Raw genomic sequence first — 15,551 nt, 5'->3', positions numbered from 1 at the left:
GCTTGTTTGACTTAGCGTCTAAAACATTCGCACCTTCAGTCAAATGGTACATCACTTCCGTTTCCGTTGGACACATTCTTCTTTTTATGGTTTCTTTTTTATTATTCTGTTTCTTTCCAGAAATTAAACAGCGCCACCCACAGGATACTGATTAATACTGACTAACGCTAATGTTTCTAGTAAACTAGAAACATTATATATATATATAATGTTAATATAATGTTTCTAGTAAACTAGAAACATTATAGTAAGAACTCTGTGGTGTCTGAATCTGCCAACTTCGCTGCCACAACCCGCTCCTGCAGCCTCGCTCATACGACTGTGTGCTATCCTGGCTCCACAAGAGCTCCTCATCGTCATCAGGAGAGCACAGCCTGTGCACTAGAGACCTGCGCGGGACTGTTTTCTTGATCCCGCTGACTTTGTGACCATGTGTGTTACTCTACCTGCAAACATTGTGACATGCAGAGTCAAAAAAGGACACACATGTTTGGGCTTTGCTAAACGCCCGTATGACAGAAACCAGCGAGGCTGTGCAGTGAGTAAAACTCATGGAGACTGACGTCAGCGGTCACGGGGTTTAGTTCTTCTGTCTGCGTGTCCGCCTTTCGCATCCGAGGTTGTTGGTTCGACTCAAATACGTGAAGTGTGTTCTCGTGAGCAGTTGCATGTCCTCTTTTTATTCTTCTTTTGGCCATCTTTAGGGTGTCATATTATTTTTTAGATTATTACTAAGCATTAGCAGGCTTAGCACAACTCATTTTAACCACTTTAACTACATATCCTGCATGGTTTAATCTGTAACAATGTATCCTTTTAGTTTAGTTTTATACGTTAAAACTTCTATCTGCAAAGTGTCAAGTAACTATCCAATACTAAAAAGTAAAATGTATTGTTAAAACAACATTTCCCTATGTGATGATGAGTAGGAGCAGAAAATAGAATGAGAAAACTTATTTATCGAGTATAAGTACCTCAAAATTGTTTTAGTAAAATAAATGCACTGTCCACCACATTTTAGATGCCTTTATATAAATACGCCAGCTTCGTTGTAAACAAAGATAGATCTTTATTAAGCACAAAATTGCATATTACAGATAATGGAATGCAAGTCCATAATGCGTAGCACATCACATCACATTCTTACAAGAAAATATTGTCAATTTGGATTTTTATTTATATCATCTTTAAGCAGGTTTTAAGGAGCAAAAAGTAGGTTTTGCCCTAAAAGAACGACATTTGGTTGAACCAGCCTACTTGGTCTGTGACCAACCAGAACATCAGCAGTCCCATCACTATCACCACACCCATCTTCAGTATCAGCTTCAGCATGTTGAGAAACTGCAGGAACAAAGGACAGGATAGAGAGGTAAAAGTAGCCTAACATTTGAGGAACAAATTAACTATATGAAGGTTCAGTAAAGGCCAGTGAGTAGTACACACTTTATGTTTCCTGGCACAAATGTGTGTGTTGCTGACATCTGGCACATTCTCTGGTGGCTGAGTGTTTGGGGGATCACAAGCCGGCTTTATTTGCGTGGTGTCTTCAGGCTCCCTCAATTCCTGAACAAAGGCAAAGAAGTTAAGTTAAAAAAATATAGCCTGTGTGTGTGTGTGTGTGTGTGTGTGTGTGTCCACATGCAAACCTCAGATGTGTCTGCAGGGCTCAGGTCCTCTTCCCCGTCTGTGGAGCTGCTGAGTGAATCTCTGTCACTGCTGAGAGAGGAGGAAGCAGGCACAGTTTTTTTTTCGTTTGGATCTGTCGCAGCTCAGGTTCTAGTTATTGTTCAAATTTAATGCATACTAGGCATTCTGCTTACCTGTCCTTTTCATAGCGAATGACTTGAGACAATGGATCTGCACAAAACTTAACTTTTATCTGCCTCCCTATAAAAATGCACAAATGGAAGCTGATGACACTTTAAAATCATCAGTGTTGTAAAGATTATACCCTTCTCCTCTTCACTCACCTTCTCTTCCAGTCTCTCCGTTGCTGTCATCGTAAAACTTGAAGAAAGCGTTGATTCTCTCCTGCTCTTGTTCCCAGTTCCGCTCCTCTTCGTCCTCGTCGTCTCCCAACTGTCCCAGCTCAGTGGTCCCAGAGGCTTCAATTTCAGTGGTGAAGAAGAAGCTATCATCCAGGGATCCCTGGTTAGACGGACTTGTGGTTTTTGCATCCCCTCTCTTTACCGCTGAGTAGCTGTTGACGTCTTCTGCAGGACGCCAAGTCACATCTGAAAGCGGCGTTTCAGCTTCGTCTGTGTCCTCTGTGGTTAACAGGTCCTCAAAGAGATGGGTGTCAGCCGTTAACACGTCTAGATTCCAGTTTATGTTGAAATCTGCTGTATCTGTTCTGTTGTAGTCGTCAGATTTGCTCCACCTGGCAAACGCTGCACTGCTCCCACCATGAAACTGAGTCTCCTTCGGTTGCTTGTTGTTTTCAATATGATCGTACGAATTCAAATGATCCTCATCGCTCCCCTTTACTTGGACCTCATCCTCACTGGAGCTGTAGGAATCACTCTCACCTGTCTCGCCTCCATCATCACTCCCTGTCAGCACTGCGTCGCCCAACACACGCTCAACAATGTCTATTTCCCCTCTGCCTATTTCTCCAGTTGCCACGCGCAGGCTGCTGAACCGATCAGCATCCACCTCTAAATCTCTGCTGTACAGGTACTCGTCTCCCTCCTCGTCAGTGTCCCCAGCTCTTCCCGTCCATGTTACGCCTGCCACAGCTCTTTCCGGGCAGGTGTTCCACTTTGCAACTGACCTGCTGTCAGACGTACAAGCCAAGGAGTTCAACTGGTCTTTGCTTTCTTGATTTTTGCCTCCGTCTTCTACATATTCACATGAAGAAAAGTCTGAGGGATAATCTGCAAAGCTCTCACCAGCCTCTTGGTGCTCCTCCCCTGAGAAATCCATCATTTTCTCTTCATACTCCCCACTATCAAATTCAGCAATAAGATCCTGCTGACTTTGATTTGATATTTCTGGAAACTCCAAACCGGCTTTTGCTGGGCCATCCCTGGAAGGATGGTCAGCCTCCAGCTCAAAGATTTTCATGCCCTCACATTCAGAATCAGACGAGTCCGCTTGCTTTTCTTCTTCCCTTTCTTGCTCATCCACTTCAATCCCGTCACCTTTCATTGTCATCTCGCTGCCACGTTCAGGGACTCTCTCAGAATAGCACACCTCCTCATCACTCTCCCTCTCCCCTTGCTCCTCGTTTCTAACTTGAGGGTTTTCAGCACCTTCTGGGGCCAGAGGTTGTCCCTCAGCAAAGATCCTGTCCTCTTTATTGCCATTGCAGAGCTCGTTGCCACAGCAAATCAACATCAACAAATCCCCAGGTTCCTCTTCTGTTCCCGTATCCTCTTCCTCACCCTCTTCACCTTCTCCAGAGACAGAACCATCCTGTTCAGAATCCCCGTCTGAGCTTGTGTAATCCTCCTCCGGGGTTATGTCCATGCCCATGACCCCTGCACTTTCAAAATCCTCCTCATGGTTTTCATCATCAGACTGCTCCTTGCCAACATTTTCAGCCATGTATATATCTTTATTTTCTTTGCTAGACAAAACTGCAGTCTGACCCGTTGCTTCCTGGTGCAGAGGAACGTCTTCCTTTGTTGGTAAGTTTTGTTGAAAGATGTCTGTTTTGTCTTCCTCAAATTTGTCAGCAAAATTTAAATCCTCAAAGTCCAAATCCCCATCAGGGAATGATGGAACAGATGTTTCTGTAACAACATCATCATTTGAAAATAAAATACTTAAATAATAAATATAGTAATAAGTACCACAGTGCAGAGACATATTTCTTACCTGAAAATGCATCACAAAGTAGATCAGCAAAACTCTGTTCCATGTTTGCAAATGGCAAAAACAATAGTTCATATATTAGGAGGTTATATCAAGACAAACAATGCATTGCCACGGATGATCTCTCTGCGCAGAAAGGAAGAGTGTGCGAGGTATCTCATCTGCTGTCGCTGCAACTGGCTTCCTGTCAAACAGATGGTGCATAAATTACACGTTCAAACTGATATATCTGGTTAGATAAATAAACTACAAATGTGTACATTCTGCAAAGCCTACTGTAAAACCGAAGATAATCAAAAGGCGTACAAAAAGTCTCTCTAAAAAGAGGAATCACAAAAGTATCGTTTTGTGTTGTCTGTTGCTGCAGGAACATACCTTCATGAGCTCATGAAATGATGTCAGCTTTGATGTGGTTTTGGTTTCAGATGCACAATATAAACTCCAGCAGCTGAACACGCAGCTCCCTCACGCTGAACTACTCATGTTTATTGGCGTCTTACATAACTGAGATGAGCGCGGTGCCACTTTGATTTAGAGTTTAGTTGGAGTCATCATGACAGAACACTTGTTATCAGTGAATATATATGTTTTTTACTTTGTTTTATTTTAACAGCTAAAATCAGGTAAAACTACAGTTAAAATCAAGACATCCTGGTTTGTTGTCCTGAGCAGTCTACAGCTCATTGCGTAGGAGGTAGCGGTGGTTGGGCTTCAGGTCAACTTCAACAGGAAAATGATCACTGACCTCAAGAGCCTAAAGTGCCGGCAGAAGAACAGAATTAATGGTCAATTTAAGTATATAACTGACTAATGAAAGGTATATTTCTGACTCGTTTACCTCCTCCTCAGTGAGATGGAAATGCTCTTTAAAGTTGAACGGTTGAGCTGAACCTGGCACTATACAGGAAATAATCTCACGTCCATGGACAATGATCCTGTTAAAAAACATACTGTAAGGCATTATTGTCTGACATGATGGGTATTCTAGTACCGGTAAATAAGTTTGCAGTAGTAAGTGACCTGTCGTAGGCGCAGTGGATCTTCTCACGGACAGCAGTGTCTTGCTCATCTCCGATCAGCCAGCGAAACTTGGGGTCACTCCTCAAGCGCATGGCTCTCCAGCCCTTGATGGTGACGTAGCTGCAGCCGGCGTTGAGGTCCCCTAAGATCATCACGTTCTGGGTGAACGAAAGGAAGCAAAAAGGGAAGTTCAGCAGATCGAAATGTCTCATATACTTGATCATATGTGGAAGTATGAGGCTAAGCTGAGGAAGTCTAACCAAGATATAGATAATTAAAAAAAAGACCAAATTGACCAAATAAACCCCACATAATCATGATGATGATGTGGTTTAACCTACGTCAGTCTTCCACTTGTTGTAAATTCTTATGAAGACTGTATACAGTTCATCAATCTCCTTCATGGCACTTTTGGGACAAGTGTGCTGCCCAATCAGGACAAAATCCTTCACCACTGCAAAAAACAAAAGCAAGACATTTAGGCCACGTCTACAATGAATGTGTTTACATACAGACTAGTGTCCCAGTGTGGGACTAGTGTTCAAATTTGTGTGTATATGTATGTGTGTGTGTGTGTGTATGTATGTGTGTGTGTGTGTATGTATGTGTGTGTGTGTGTGTGTGTGTGTATATATATGTATATATATATATATATATATATGACATACATATACATACACATACATACATACACACACAAGGCTACCTCTGAACCAAGACAAGTATTTCAATGGTAACAATCAGTGCCACCTGCTGACCATTTGGCACCAAATTGGGAGATTCTATGCTACTGGAAGCTTTTGCATTGTTACACTCTTTACTGAGTTTTACCAGTAAAATGTCCTTGTAACTGTTGAATTATTTTAGAATTTTTTGCTGGAGTGACTGGAGCTGAGCTGTTTGATGTTGTTGTCAGCGATGGTTATTAGTTTGACGAAAGATGCTTTTAATTTAACTTTAATTTAATTCACCCAAACGTCATGTCAAATTAGTCCTACTTAAGAAAGTAGGACTACACAGCTTTGTTCAACGGGTGGATTTAAACATCCATCTGAAGCCTTACTATTAGTTGGATATAAGTCATAGTCAAAGTCTATCTTTGTTAAAAACAGCCCCAGATCATAACTGGCGTAATAGTGTGTACTAATGTGCAATTCTTTTCCTGTATAATTCCACAGATGCCTTTTGTTTCATCTCACATGTAGTAGGGGAGTAAAAGCGAACGATGAAAGGCTGCCTGGAGAAAACATCAGTTTCATTGGTCCCTTCTCCTTCTAGTTTACGGTACTGATAATGCTCCTTGACCTGCAGCACATTGTTCCTGGAGAAGACAACAGAGGAAAAAGACGACGTTAAGGATACCATGTTTAGCTGACCATTAACAGCAATGTGTCCTGTGTGACATGGGTTACCTGTATATGTAGACATACTGCTCCTTGTAGGTCTTCCTCCCCAGCCTTTCACTTTCCACATAGGAGTATGAGTTGGATTTGTCAAATCTGCTGACATCAGCATAAATGAGATAAATTGAAGGTGATGATTGGATGCCGTTTAACGTCACAAAGGATTCACCAGATGCTTCAATCTGCGTTTTTTAAACCCATGAAAGCTTGTACCTGTTAAGCTCCTTAACCAAAGCTTGAATTGCTTTTCCTTTAGAGTCCCGGACTTCCTGAATAAGACACAAGTCACACCGAGAAAGAATCTTGGGAGCAAAGGGAAAAAAGTTGTCAGGTGTCTAGCTATGTGTGGATGTTGCTCTGGTTGTAGTACACATACAGTAGAGTACCTTTAGTAGAATCCCCATAACCTTCTTGTTGTTTGCCTTTGATTCACCAAAGCTCTGAACATTGAAAGCGCAGATTTTCAGGGAGGATGTGACATTCCACACACACAACCCCACAACAACCAGCAGAACTACAGTCCTCATCTCGCAGAGGGTTATCGCTCTGTAAGTAAAGGAGAGTTTGGCAAGATCCTCTTTGTCATATATTGTGAAATATGTTACCAAACCTTCATCGCCCATCTACACCCACTGCCTCTTACCTTCGGTGCCAGTTTCACCAGGAGACTGACCCCAGTCCAGCAAAGATCCATCTCTTCAATGGCCTGTGGTGTGTTTTGGGGAACATGCAGGTAAACGTGGGTGAAAGACAGGGGCTGTGGATCTGTGTGGTGGATGTGCTGTGTCAGTGCCTGTTGAGAATGGAGCTTTATCTGGAACAGTTAAAACCACTGAATACAATGAACAATTGTGTTTTGTCTGTAAGTTTGAGTGTAATCGGACAATAGAAGGTTGCCATGTGTCATGTCTGTTTGTTTCATGAACATTTGTGTAGAATTTACGACATTTCGTTCTGTCATTTGAGCATAGACACGAGCAGCTGGTAGTTACCATAGTGCTGCGCATTGCATTACTGAGACAACTGATGCTGATATAAGCCAAGAGAAACCAAAATAAAAGATATAATTTCAAATCTATATTTAAAACTGCACACTTCTCATGCTATAGTAGCTCTTCTCATGAAAGGTGTTGCCAATGTACTAATGATGAAAGTATAAATCAGTATTGATACACTTGACAAAAGCAAATATTGTACTTTTTACTTCACTACATTGATTTGACAGCTGTAATTACTTTGCAAGTTAAGAGTTTACATGTAAAACATGAGGAATTCTTCAAATACATTGCATTTTTATAGATTAAACTGTCCAGCAGTATAGTATATAGTAGTTAAAATTTGTTCCAGTTCAACTGGCTACAATATTAATCTGCTGCTTATATGCACATGTATCCATCAGTAATGATAATGATGCAATACTTAAGATTCTAAATTCAGAACTTTTAATTGTAATTGAGTATTTTCACAGTGTAGATTTGCTACTTTTACCTAAGTAAAGGATCTCAAAATGTCTTCCAACAATTGTGACTATACAAATGTTAATTATTGCTTGTTTACTTACAGAAAGTATTTGAAGCAGCTCAGATAGTGACCCAGGGTCCTAGAAAAAAACATTCTATGACGCAGGCAGTCTTTTGAACACATTTCACTTTTATTACTTACAATATATTGACATGGAAACGTTGGGATTTTTTTATTCCAGTGGGACACAGGAAGGTTTTAGTCACTGAGTAGTATGAGATCTTATCCAAAGTGGAATGAATGTTGATCAGTGGATGATGACGATAGTTCCCCACTAATCAGTGATACCATTGTAAAGCTGAGACAGTAAATGATGTCTGCAGAGACCCATGTTGTGTTTCCTTGTTTGAAATGCATAGATGCATCCAAAAAACTGTCCATTCTGATACCTTCACCATGGATATCTCAGGTATCTTGTGTTAAACTTAACCCAGACCACAATGACACTTTATTCTACTCGATTTCACCAAGGCTTATAATATTTTTTAAGAAAACTTGATAAACGGTAACATTTGTTGTGGTAACAATTTTTATTTATTTCATATAATATAAGACTCTACTAGCTCTTTGATTGAATGCTTACTCTCCTGTCTTGAGAGTGACTCTAAAACAACACCCGATACCTCATAGCACTGATGCTATTTCCATCACAGCTGAAAGAATTACAGTGATGTTGTGTCTTTGTATTTTAAATGCTTTTTATGTTTTATATGGCTTTTTAATCATTCAAAGTGGCGCTTTTGACTAAAGCTGTTTACAGTACAAAGGATACTTGCTATTTTTCTACTCCTATATTGTTCACATTGTCGACTCACAGTCTCTTAAAATGTTGTTAACGTCAGCCAGCTTGTCAGCTGATGTGTGCTTTTCATTGTTGCAAACATTACAAAAAAACTTGCTGCTTTTTTCACACTAGAAGTGTTCACTTGTATTTGAATATCCTGCAAACATCCTACACATGTCAATACAACATTATCCCATCAACAGACTTCATCCTAAAAGAATCTTTAAAACAAAAGCAACAAAAATAATACTCCTTGAGCAGTGACATTATCATATTGGCCTAAAACAGCCTGAGTGTTGAGGAGAGGCCATTTTCATGAGATATTCTTCGATACGTGTCTCTATGTCTGAGTACAGGTCTTCAGCTTGCTCCCGGAAAGGAGGATGCCACAGCCACAACATGGCAACCCCTGCCACAGCAAGGAGTAGAAGGAAGAACACACACACCTTCCACCAGGAGCCACACAGCGTCTAAACAAAGAGGGAAGAAATGTTATATATAAAATATAATACAGTATGTATATGTTTATATATATATCTGTGTGTGTGTGTGTGTGTATTTATGTATTGGATATTTGTACTCATGTATGTATATGTATTGTTGATGTTGTGTTGTAGGATTTGGTGGTCACTGCAGCACAAATGAAGCAAAATGTCACAAAGTGCAAAAGACATTGGTGCTGAAAGTGTAAAACCATTCAGAATTATTGGCAGACAATGCAAGGGCAAATGAGAACATTTGAGTATGGCAAGGGCATTTAGTTTCAAATTCCCCCATATGCACACACACACACACACACACTGCTCACCGGCCTCCTGCGGCGGTGGCTGAGTTGCCGGAGCTCGTCCCTGCACTGCGACAGCCGGGCCTGGCTGGACTGACACTCCTGCTCGACAGCATGCAGCTCTGCCTGCAGCTCCTCGCACTGCGCGCACACACACACCATGCGGAAGGGACACGTATGTGGGTCATAGTTATAACTCATAACTTAGTCATAACTCATTCGAAATACATTTACAATGCAGGTGATCTTCAGAAATACATTTTTCAAGATGTGTGTAAGCCTTAAATGGCAAAATGTACTATTATCTTTGAAATGCTTTCCAGAAACGATGGCAAGTAGTATGAAATGCATTTTGATAAATATATTTAAAATAGACAGGGATATTATCCTTATCGCTTAATTTGTTAAACACTAATTTTTGCCTGTTCATGATCAAACAAACCATTAGGCTTGTGAATGTCCCACAGTATATCTCCACTTTACCTCTCTCTCTTTGAGTCGGAGTTTCTCCTGAGTGTGATGGAGCTGCTCCTCCAACTGAGAGTCTCTCCTCACCGACAGTCTCGGCTCTGCTTCCTCTGATTTCAGATGCCCCTGCATCATGAAGTCCTGGTTCTCATTGCTGCAATCTATGAAACAAAGAGCAGTTTAAATTAATGATCCATGTTGCCTCTCCAGTATTTTAAATGCTACAGAGAGTACTGTTTGCAGAATTACTGCCAGATAGAGCCGATGATGGCTTCACGTTAAACTTTTGCAGGTTCAGGGAAACAAAACATGAGTGTCTTACCTCTAAGGTTCTGGATTTCCTCTCTTAACGCCTGGTTGTCCTCTTCCAGCAGGCAAATGTTGTACTGTAGCTCATTCTTCTCTTGTTTTAATGACGCCACCTCCTCTCTCTGCTCGGCCTCTCTGGCTCTGGACAGCTGCACAGGACACATATGTTTTTCACAACCATTTACACTGACACTTCTGGCCGTCCACGTGGTCACAGACTATATCATACCTCCACTTGGCTGTGCAGCTGCTGCAGCTGGTCATTACTAAGGTGATGATTCTCCCTGAGTTGTCCAGAGGTCAGCTTCAGCTCCTCATAAAGGCTCTGCCACCTCATGGCATCTGCCTTTGCTGTAATTAGCGCATCCTGGTGGCAAAGACAAAGTATCTTTTTAAGATTCAGCTGCAATATTGACACTGCATTAAATCTGACTTTTTCACACACCAGCAGAACACATCTATCTCCAGAAAACACAAATATGTCAGTGACATTGACGTGCTTTTCTCTTTATTAAAATAGAAACGTTGCATTTTTTCGTTATAGACAAGCTATAGACATTTGACCTGCAGTGTCTCAGCCTTGCTGAGCGCCTCCGTTTTGTCCTGTGTGGCTTTCTGCAGGGTGACCAGGGCCTTCTCCTCATACATAAGTTTCTGCTTCTCCATCTGTAGCACCAGTTTCTTCACTCCATCCCTCGGAAACTTCTGTTATAAGGACAAAAACACTGCTGAGTCAAACCTACAAATGCTTCCAGGCGAAGATGCTCAATAGACACTGCACTAGTACTGCATGACAGAGTGGAAGTGCAGAGCAGTAGTAGCTGTTTTAGGATTCTTTTGGGTTGTTGCAAAGAAATAAAATGAAAAAGAATCCCATTGCATATGTAACGCTCAGTGGTTTCTTCTTTACCACCAGCTGCTGTTCTTACCTGCAGGCAGACTTGCAGCTGTGCCTCCAGAGCCTTGATCTTGTTTCTCAGTAGGTCTTCACTGCAGCGAGCCTGTGTGGGTTAGAAAGGAAATGACTGAATGTCAAGCTGTAACATGCAGATGGAAAATGAATGGTTTGTGTACTGTTTGCGCTCACTGGCGCAGAAAGGAAAGGTGCAGCATCAGTGAAGATCACGTCTTCTGCATGTGCTGATACATTACACAGTTTGTGAGTGTGGAGGGAAAAAAACATATAAGTTGCCCGATGATAACATACCTGAGTGAAAAACAATTTTCACAGATGAAAAGCATAAATAATTTAAAGTAAATAAACTTCGAGATCCTCAGCGGTTCAAATTAAAAAACAATAAAACAAAAAGGAAAATACCAATATTTCCCCTTCATTCATTACAGCCAGAGTAGCCAAAAGAGAGCTAATGAGGATGCATGGCACCTATAATAGCTACTGAGCCACGCCTTCCTGTATAAGAATAACAGCTTGCACTAGTCCTATGCAGTATAAGCTAGAGCGGAAGCAGGAAGCTCCAAACCACAGACTGCATAGGCCTTCCTGAGGTGGCGGCAGCTGTACACTGCTGTGTACGTGAAATGTTACAGACATTTTCAGTGTAATTTCAACCAGAGAACCAAAGAACAACATGACCTCATAAAACAAAAAATATGTGTTTGGTATTTGGAATCTGTTACTGTGAAACACTGAGGATGTGTTTGATTTAAAGTAAATGGCCTGTGCATGTAGATGGAGAGTCTTACTGTCCATATTGTGTTCGAGAAGTTCATGAGGTTTGATGTACTCTCCTGGAGGGCTGCCAGCTTCTTCTTCACAGCCTCCTCTCTCCACAGGGCCTCCTGACAGAAAACAGCAGACAGCTGAAGAGAGACAGCTACAACAACATGCAAATACCAAGTGTAGCTTGCAGGCAGTCAGCATCTTCTGTTAAAGTGTTAACCTGATATTTAGAATAAATCCTGCTCACTGCATCAGTTATCATCTCGTGTGAATGAAAACTGACATCACACAGTATAGGTCACAAATGTACTTAAGTAATTTAAATTACACAGCAAAATCTAGCTAAAGTTTGCTAACATTAGCCACTATAAGTTAATACCAAATTAAGTAGCTTCAGATAAACAACATCTAACAGACAGTTATGTTGATAATGGTAAATGGTAGTGTAAGAGTAACACAAGTACTGAAGAGTCACAAACTTTCTTCAGTAATGTAAGTTACACAGCAAAATCTAGCTAATATTAGCCACGATACTGTAAGCAACTGGTCATACAAGACCAAGTAAGACTATCAGTAAAATAAAAGTGTGTTTTACTAAGAAAGGATGTATTTTATTGATTATTATATATTTAATTAACTTTTCATTTATTAGAGGTATAATGTGGAATCAAAAGTGACATAGTCTTGCTTTAAAGAACACACACAACAGGATAGGATGCACTTTTTACACAAATTATTTGGTTGGTTTACCTGCAAGTAGTCTGTTAATCTCTGAACATCCTGTTATGTGAGAGATGGGAGACAAGGAAATCAGTTGTTAACTACTATTTTTAACATGCAAATTAGATTTAAAACTTCAGTTTGAAACTTACTGACTCCTTGACAGTGACAAGACCAGACCTGCACAGAAGAAAATATCTCATTACAGAGATATAAAACACGGATCACAGCTGCCTCTGATGTCAAATTTGAGATTTAATGTCAGGTTTCAGGGAGATTTAGTTCAACTCACTCTGTCTGCACACTGGTCCCTTGCAGTATCTTTTTTTGGACAATATTTTCAGTTTGGACAGAGAATTTTTGCTGAATCTTTTCTGTTTTGATGAATGTTTTGATGCTCGTCTTTTGACCTTTGAGAGAAAGCAAAAAACAAACAACCCCCCCCAGCAGTATTAGTATGAAAGAGCAAAGATAGTCCCTGGACGAAATGTTATGTGACTGTCAAGAATATTACCATTAATACTATTCTCTCTTATATCTGTGCTTTTTGTCCTGTGCTGGTTTGATTCATTTATCACCAGTGTGGAGGTAGATGCTTGCTTCGTTTCATGACCTTTTTCTTGCCTCAACAGCGTTACCTGTTCTGACCATAATGAAGCCTGAGGAAATGAGGAGAGAGGAGGATGCAGGTATTATTTTCTGTGGATGTGGAAATATGGTTCTAGAGAAATAACACTCCCCATAAAAAAGGATACAGCATTTACCCATTTGCTGGTACTTGGGCCATCAGTTATGCTGCTATTTGGTGTTAAAATCATCTTTCGATGTCCATTAGCGGTGGGAGTATTTTGGATATTTGTATGCAGTGTCTCTAGCTTGCTGAATGAACTGTTATATGGCATTGAAAATGTCTTTGGTAAATGGTTTCTCTTTGAGGAACGGTTTGTAGACAAGTCATGTGGCTGTGGGCTCACTGATCTCCTCCTCAGAAATTCCAGATGCCTCTTTTCCTTCAGTTCCTTCTTTATCAGTCTTGTGTCAAACTCCCTCGTAGGGCTGCGACATGAAGTCAAGTTGTTACGTCCTCGCAGGTGTTCACGTTTCTCTGCTCTGATATCCACTTTTTGGTCAAAGTCTTTCATGGGGGAGAGCTGTATTCCAGCCAGGGCGTCCATTGCAGCTCCTCTGGCTATTAGAGTGCCTCAAGCCTGCAATGACAATATATCAGGACTTTTATTATAACTGTTTATAATGATGAAATATACAGCATATAAACAACTGTGTTGAAATCATATAATTTACTGATGTGTATAAAATGTTATAACTAGCTGAAAATGTTTTAGCTGTAGCAGGTGCCATGATGGCTCACGCAGCAGCTGCATCTGATGATAAACAATATATATTATAAAATATATATATATGTATAAAAAAGAAGTAAGTTAGTGGTTGTCCAAAAGTATGCAGTATGAATAAAGAAAGCAAAGTATTAACAGTATCTTTTACCTTTAGGATGCTCGGTGTTGCACAACAATGCATTTTCTCTATGAACCATGCAGGTCATTTGTAGTAGAAGCAGCTACAGTAGAAGTAGCTCTAGTAATACAAGTAGGCCTTTAGTAGTACTTTTAGTAGTAATAATAGTAAATGTAATAGTAGATGTTGCAGTGGTTGCAATGCTGCTCTTGTATGTTATCAAAGACAGACTAGGCCCTGGCAAGTGCTGATTGAGGCTGTGGAGGGAAAATGTGAAGATAATGCTAAGACAAAATGTCGCATAATAAGCTGAAAACCATGATAAAGCTTACCTACAATGCCATCTCATTCAGTGGGGGAAAGTTGGGCGGTTGAGAAAACAACCATTTTCTCACTCTTCTGAAGTTGTGTTCGGGGGTTTTCTCTGTGTTTCACATGTAACTGTTTCTGTTGAGCGTAACTTTACAGGAAGTGAAGAGAACCACAGCGTCATATGTTCCTCTATCTCTCCAGCCACTCACATCAAACTGATGCCATACAGGAGTGGGCTCAAAGATTACACACAGACCCAGCCAAATGCTCTTGCATGCAGTCCGGGATAAAACACACCACAGGGGAGAGAGAGCTATGCAGTGTGTGTGGTTGCCTCTTGCAAATTTGAATTTGCTTTATAACAGCAGTCTCATTTTTCATTAAAATGGGTTACTAACTTAAGTGATAAAGTTGTATATTACCATACAGAGCATCAATAGCCTCATCATATGCTGGTTGTATATATGCCTGTGTGTGTATGTGTTAGCCTTTTTGCATCATATTTTACTCAATTTTGAGCATTTTCAAGATTAATGAAACCACAACACTGGATCCTAGCATCATGTGTAACCTTAAATTGTCTAAATGAATGTCTTAATTACCTCTTTAAATTTAAATTCAACGTCAGGACAGCGACAAATTGTATCTTTGCGTACAGCGCCATCTAGTGTTTGCTTCATTTAACCACTCTCAAAATAGGAGCACCGCTCTACTCTCGCGATGTTTCAAGAGGTTTTCTCGTGTATCCGCCATCCTTGTAGCTCTTTGCAGAAGGGCACGAAGAGGCCGAAACAAGGGTGCCAGGTGTAGTAAGAACTTGGCACTTCATCCTTTAAACATGCTGTCCAGGCTCGTCATTGTCTCAGGTATGAACTTACCTTGCATTTGAGAAGATTAATAAAACTAATTTAACTCTGCCATAACCGAACTGTCAAGCTGGAGAAGCAAATGTTAAAATGAATGTGAAGCTGAAGGGTAAAGTGAAGGCCGCGCATTGAATGACATGCTAACGCTAGCTGGAAGTTAGGTAGCTAGTGTAACTACAAACAAGGTCTGAAACTGTCGCTAGTTTACTACTTATAGATTTGTGTCGACAGTTTTTGGCAATGTCAACAGACTGTGTAGCATGTTATGCATTTCTAGCAGACATCACTTCCAGCTGGTTACAGCTTAAGTCAGATGACAATAGCTAACAAACCAAAGCTAGCGTTAGCTTTGCACGCCTGCAAATGTCACCTCTTTGACAGCATAAATTGG

At 40.7% G+C, this 15,551-nt stretch overlaps 3 protein-coding genes and 1 long non-coding RNA gene across 7 annotated transcripts; 1 reads left to right on the top strand and 3 right to left on the bottom strand.

Annotated features, from left to right (window-relative positions):
- Window positions 1–1,154: 1,154 nt before the first annotated feature.
- si:dkey-183p4.10 (spore wall protein 2) lies at window positions 1,155–4,205 on the bottom strand. Of its 2 annotated transcripts, XM_046057176.1 has the most exons (7): window positions 4,195–4,205; window positions 3,823–4,003; window positions 1,971–3,737; window positions 1,821–1,887; window positions 1,647–1,716; window positions 1,444–1,563; window positions 1,155–1,341 (listed from the first exon to the last, which is right to left on the bottom strand). In XM_046057176.1, the coding sequence occupies exons 2-7, from the start codon at window positions 3,863–3,865 to the stop codon at window positions 1,225–1,227; spliced, it is 2,184 nt and encodes a 727-aa protein (XP_045913132.1). In that variant the 5' UTR covers window positions 3,866–4,003; window positions 4,195–4,205; the 3' UTR covers window positions 1,155–1,224. The 2 variants fall into 2 exon arrangements, with proteins under 2 accessions (XP_045913132.1, XP_045913133.1); XM_046057177.1 differs by lacking the exon at window positions 4,195–4,205 and having other exon boundaries at window positions 3,823–4,024.
- Window positions 4,206–4,492: 287 nt separating this feature from the next.
- Window positions 4,493–6,769, bottom strand: dnase1l1l (deoxyribonuclease I-like 1-like). Its single transcript, XM_046057181.1, has 8 exons — window positions 6,629–6,769; window positions 6,456–6,544; window positions 6,252–6,338; window positions 6,039–6,160; window positions 5,181–5,293; window positions 4,840–4,997; window positions 4,658–4,754; window positions 4,493–4,573 (listed from the first exon to the last, which is right to left on the bottom strand). The coding sequence occupies exons 1-8, from the start codon at window positions 6,767–6,769 to the stop codon at window positions 4,493–4,495; spliced, it is 888 nt and encodes a 295-aa protein (XP_045913137.1).
- Window positions 6,336–9,081, top strand: LOC123975581. The gene is made up of 4 exons (XR_006826093.1): window positions 6,336–6,573; window positions 6,681–6,790; window positions 6,898–6,975; window positions 8,904–9,081. It is a non-coding gene; the product is annotated as an uncharacterized LOC123975581 (long non-coding RNA).
- On the bottom strand, window positions 7,872–14,438 carry LOC123975579 (TRAF3-interacting JNK-activating modulator). 3 transcript variants are annotated; one of them, XM_046057179.1, is made up of 14 exons: window positions 14,315–14,438; window positions 13,274–13,717; window positions 13,024–13,168; window positions 12,802–12,919; window positions 12,662–12,689; window positions 12,540–12,569; window positions 11,813–11,908; window positions 11,038–11,109; window positions 10,673–10,813; window positions 10,338–10,475; window positions 10,122–10,257; window positions 9,815–9,960; window positions 9,356–9,472; window positions 7,872–9,017 (listed from the first exon to the last, which is right to left on the bottom strand). In XM_046057179.1, the coding sequence occupies exons 2-14, from the start codon at window positions 13,682–13,684 to the stop codon at window positions 8,817–8,819; spliced, it is 1,779 nt and encodes a 592-aa protein (XP_045913135.1). In that variant the 5' UTR covers window positions 13,685–13,717; window positions 14,315–14,438; the 3' UTR covers window positions 7,872–8,816. The 3 variants fall into 3 exon arrangements, with proteins under 3 accessions (XP_045913135.1, XP_045913134.1, XP_045913136.1); XM_046057178.1 differs by having other exon boundaries at window positions 14,319–14,402; XM_046057180.1 differs by lacking the exon at window positions 14,315–14,438 and adding an exon at window positions 14,013–14,094.
- Window positions 14,439–15,551: the final 1,113 nt, after the last annotated feature.

This window comes from Micropterus dolomieu, linkage group LG08 (genome assembly GCF_021292245.1).
Source record: "Micropterus dolomieu isolate WLL.071019.BEF.003 ecotype Adirondacks linkage group LG08, ASM2129224v1, whole genome shotgun sequence".
NCBI lineage: Eukaryota > Metazoa > Chordata > Actinopteri > Centrarchiformes > Centrarchidae > Micropterus > Micropterus dolomieu.
The sequence above is the reverse complement of the archived record's forward strand: the minus strand, read 5'-3'. Positions and strand labels throughout refer to the sequence as shown.

Bases quoted from the DNA above. Each gene is read 5' to 3' on its own strand.
- si:dkey-183p4.10 (XM_046057176.1), bottom strand. From the start codon at position 3,865: ATGGAACAGAGTTTTGCTGATCTACTTTGTGATGCATTTTCAG. The intron at 1,888-1,970 runs GTGAGTGAAGAG...GCATTTTTATAG, and splicing joins CGGAGAGACTGGAAGAGAAG to GGAGGCAGATAAAAGTTAAG. The intron at 1,564-1,646 runs GTTTGCATGTGG...GCCTTTGTTCAG, and splicing joins GCCCTGCAGACACATCTGAG to GAATTGAGGGAGCCTGAAGA.
- dnase1l1l (XM_046057181.1), bottom strand. From the start codon at position 6,769: ATGAGGACTGTAGTTCTGCTGGTTGTTGTGGGGTTGTGTGTGTGGAAT. The intron at 4,998-5,180 runs GTAGGTTAAACC...TCGTTCACCCAG, and splicing joins ACAACAAGTGGAAGACTGAC to AACGTGATGATCTTAGGGGA. The intron at 4,755-4,839 runs GTCACTTACTAC...GTTTTTTAACAG, and splicing joins ATCCACTGCGCCTACGACAG to GATCATTGTCCATGGACGTG.
- LOC123975579 (XM_046057179.1), bottom strand. From the start codon at position 13,684: ATGGACGCCCTGGCTGGAATACAGCTCTCCCCCATGAAAGACTTTGAC. The intron at 10,476-10,672 runs GTCAAATGTCTA...CTTTGCCACCAG, and splicing joins GCAAGGCTGAGACACTGCAG to GATGCGCTAATTACAGCAAA. The intron at 9,018-9,355 runs GTGAGCAGTGTG...CTCTTTGTTTAG, and splicing joins GCCACCGCCGCAGGAGGCCG to ACGCTGTGTGGCTCCTGGTG.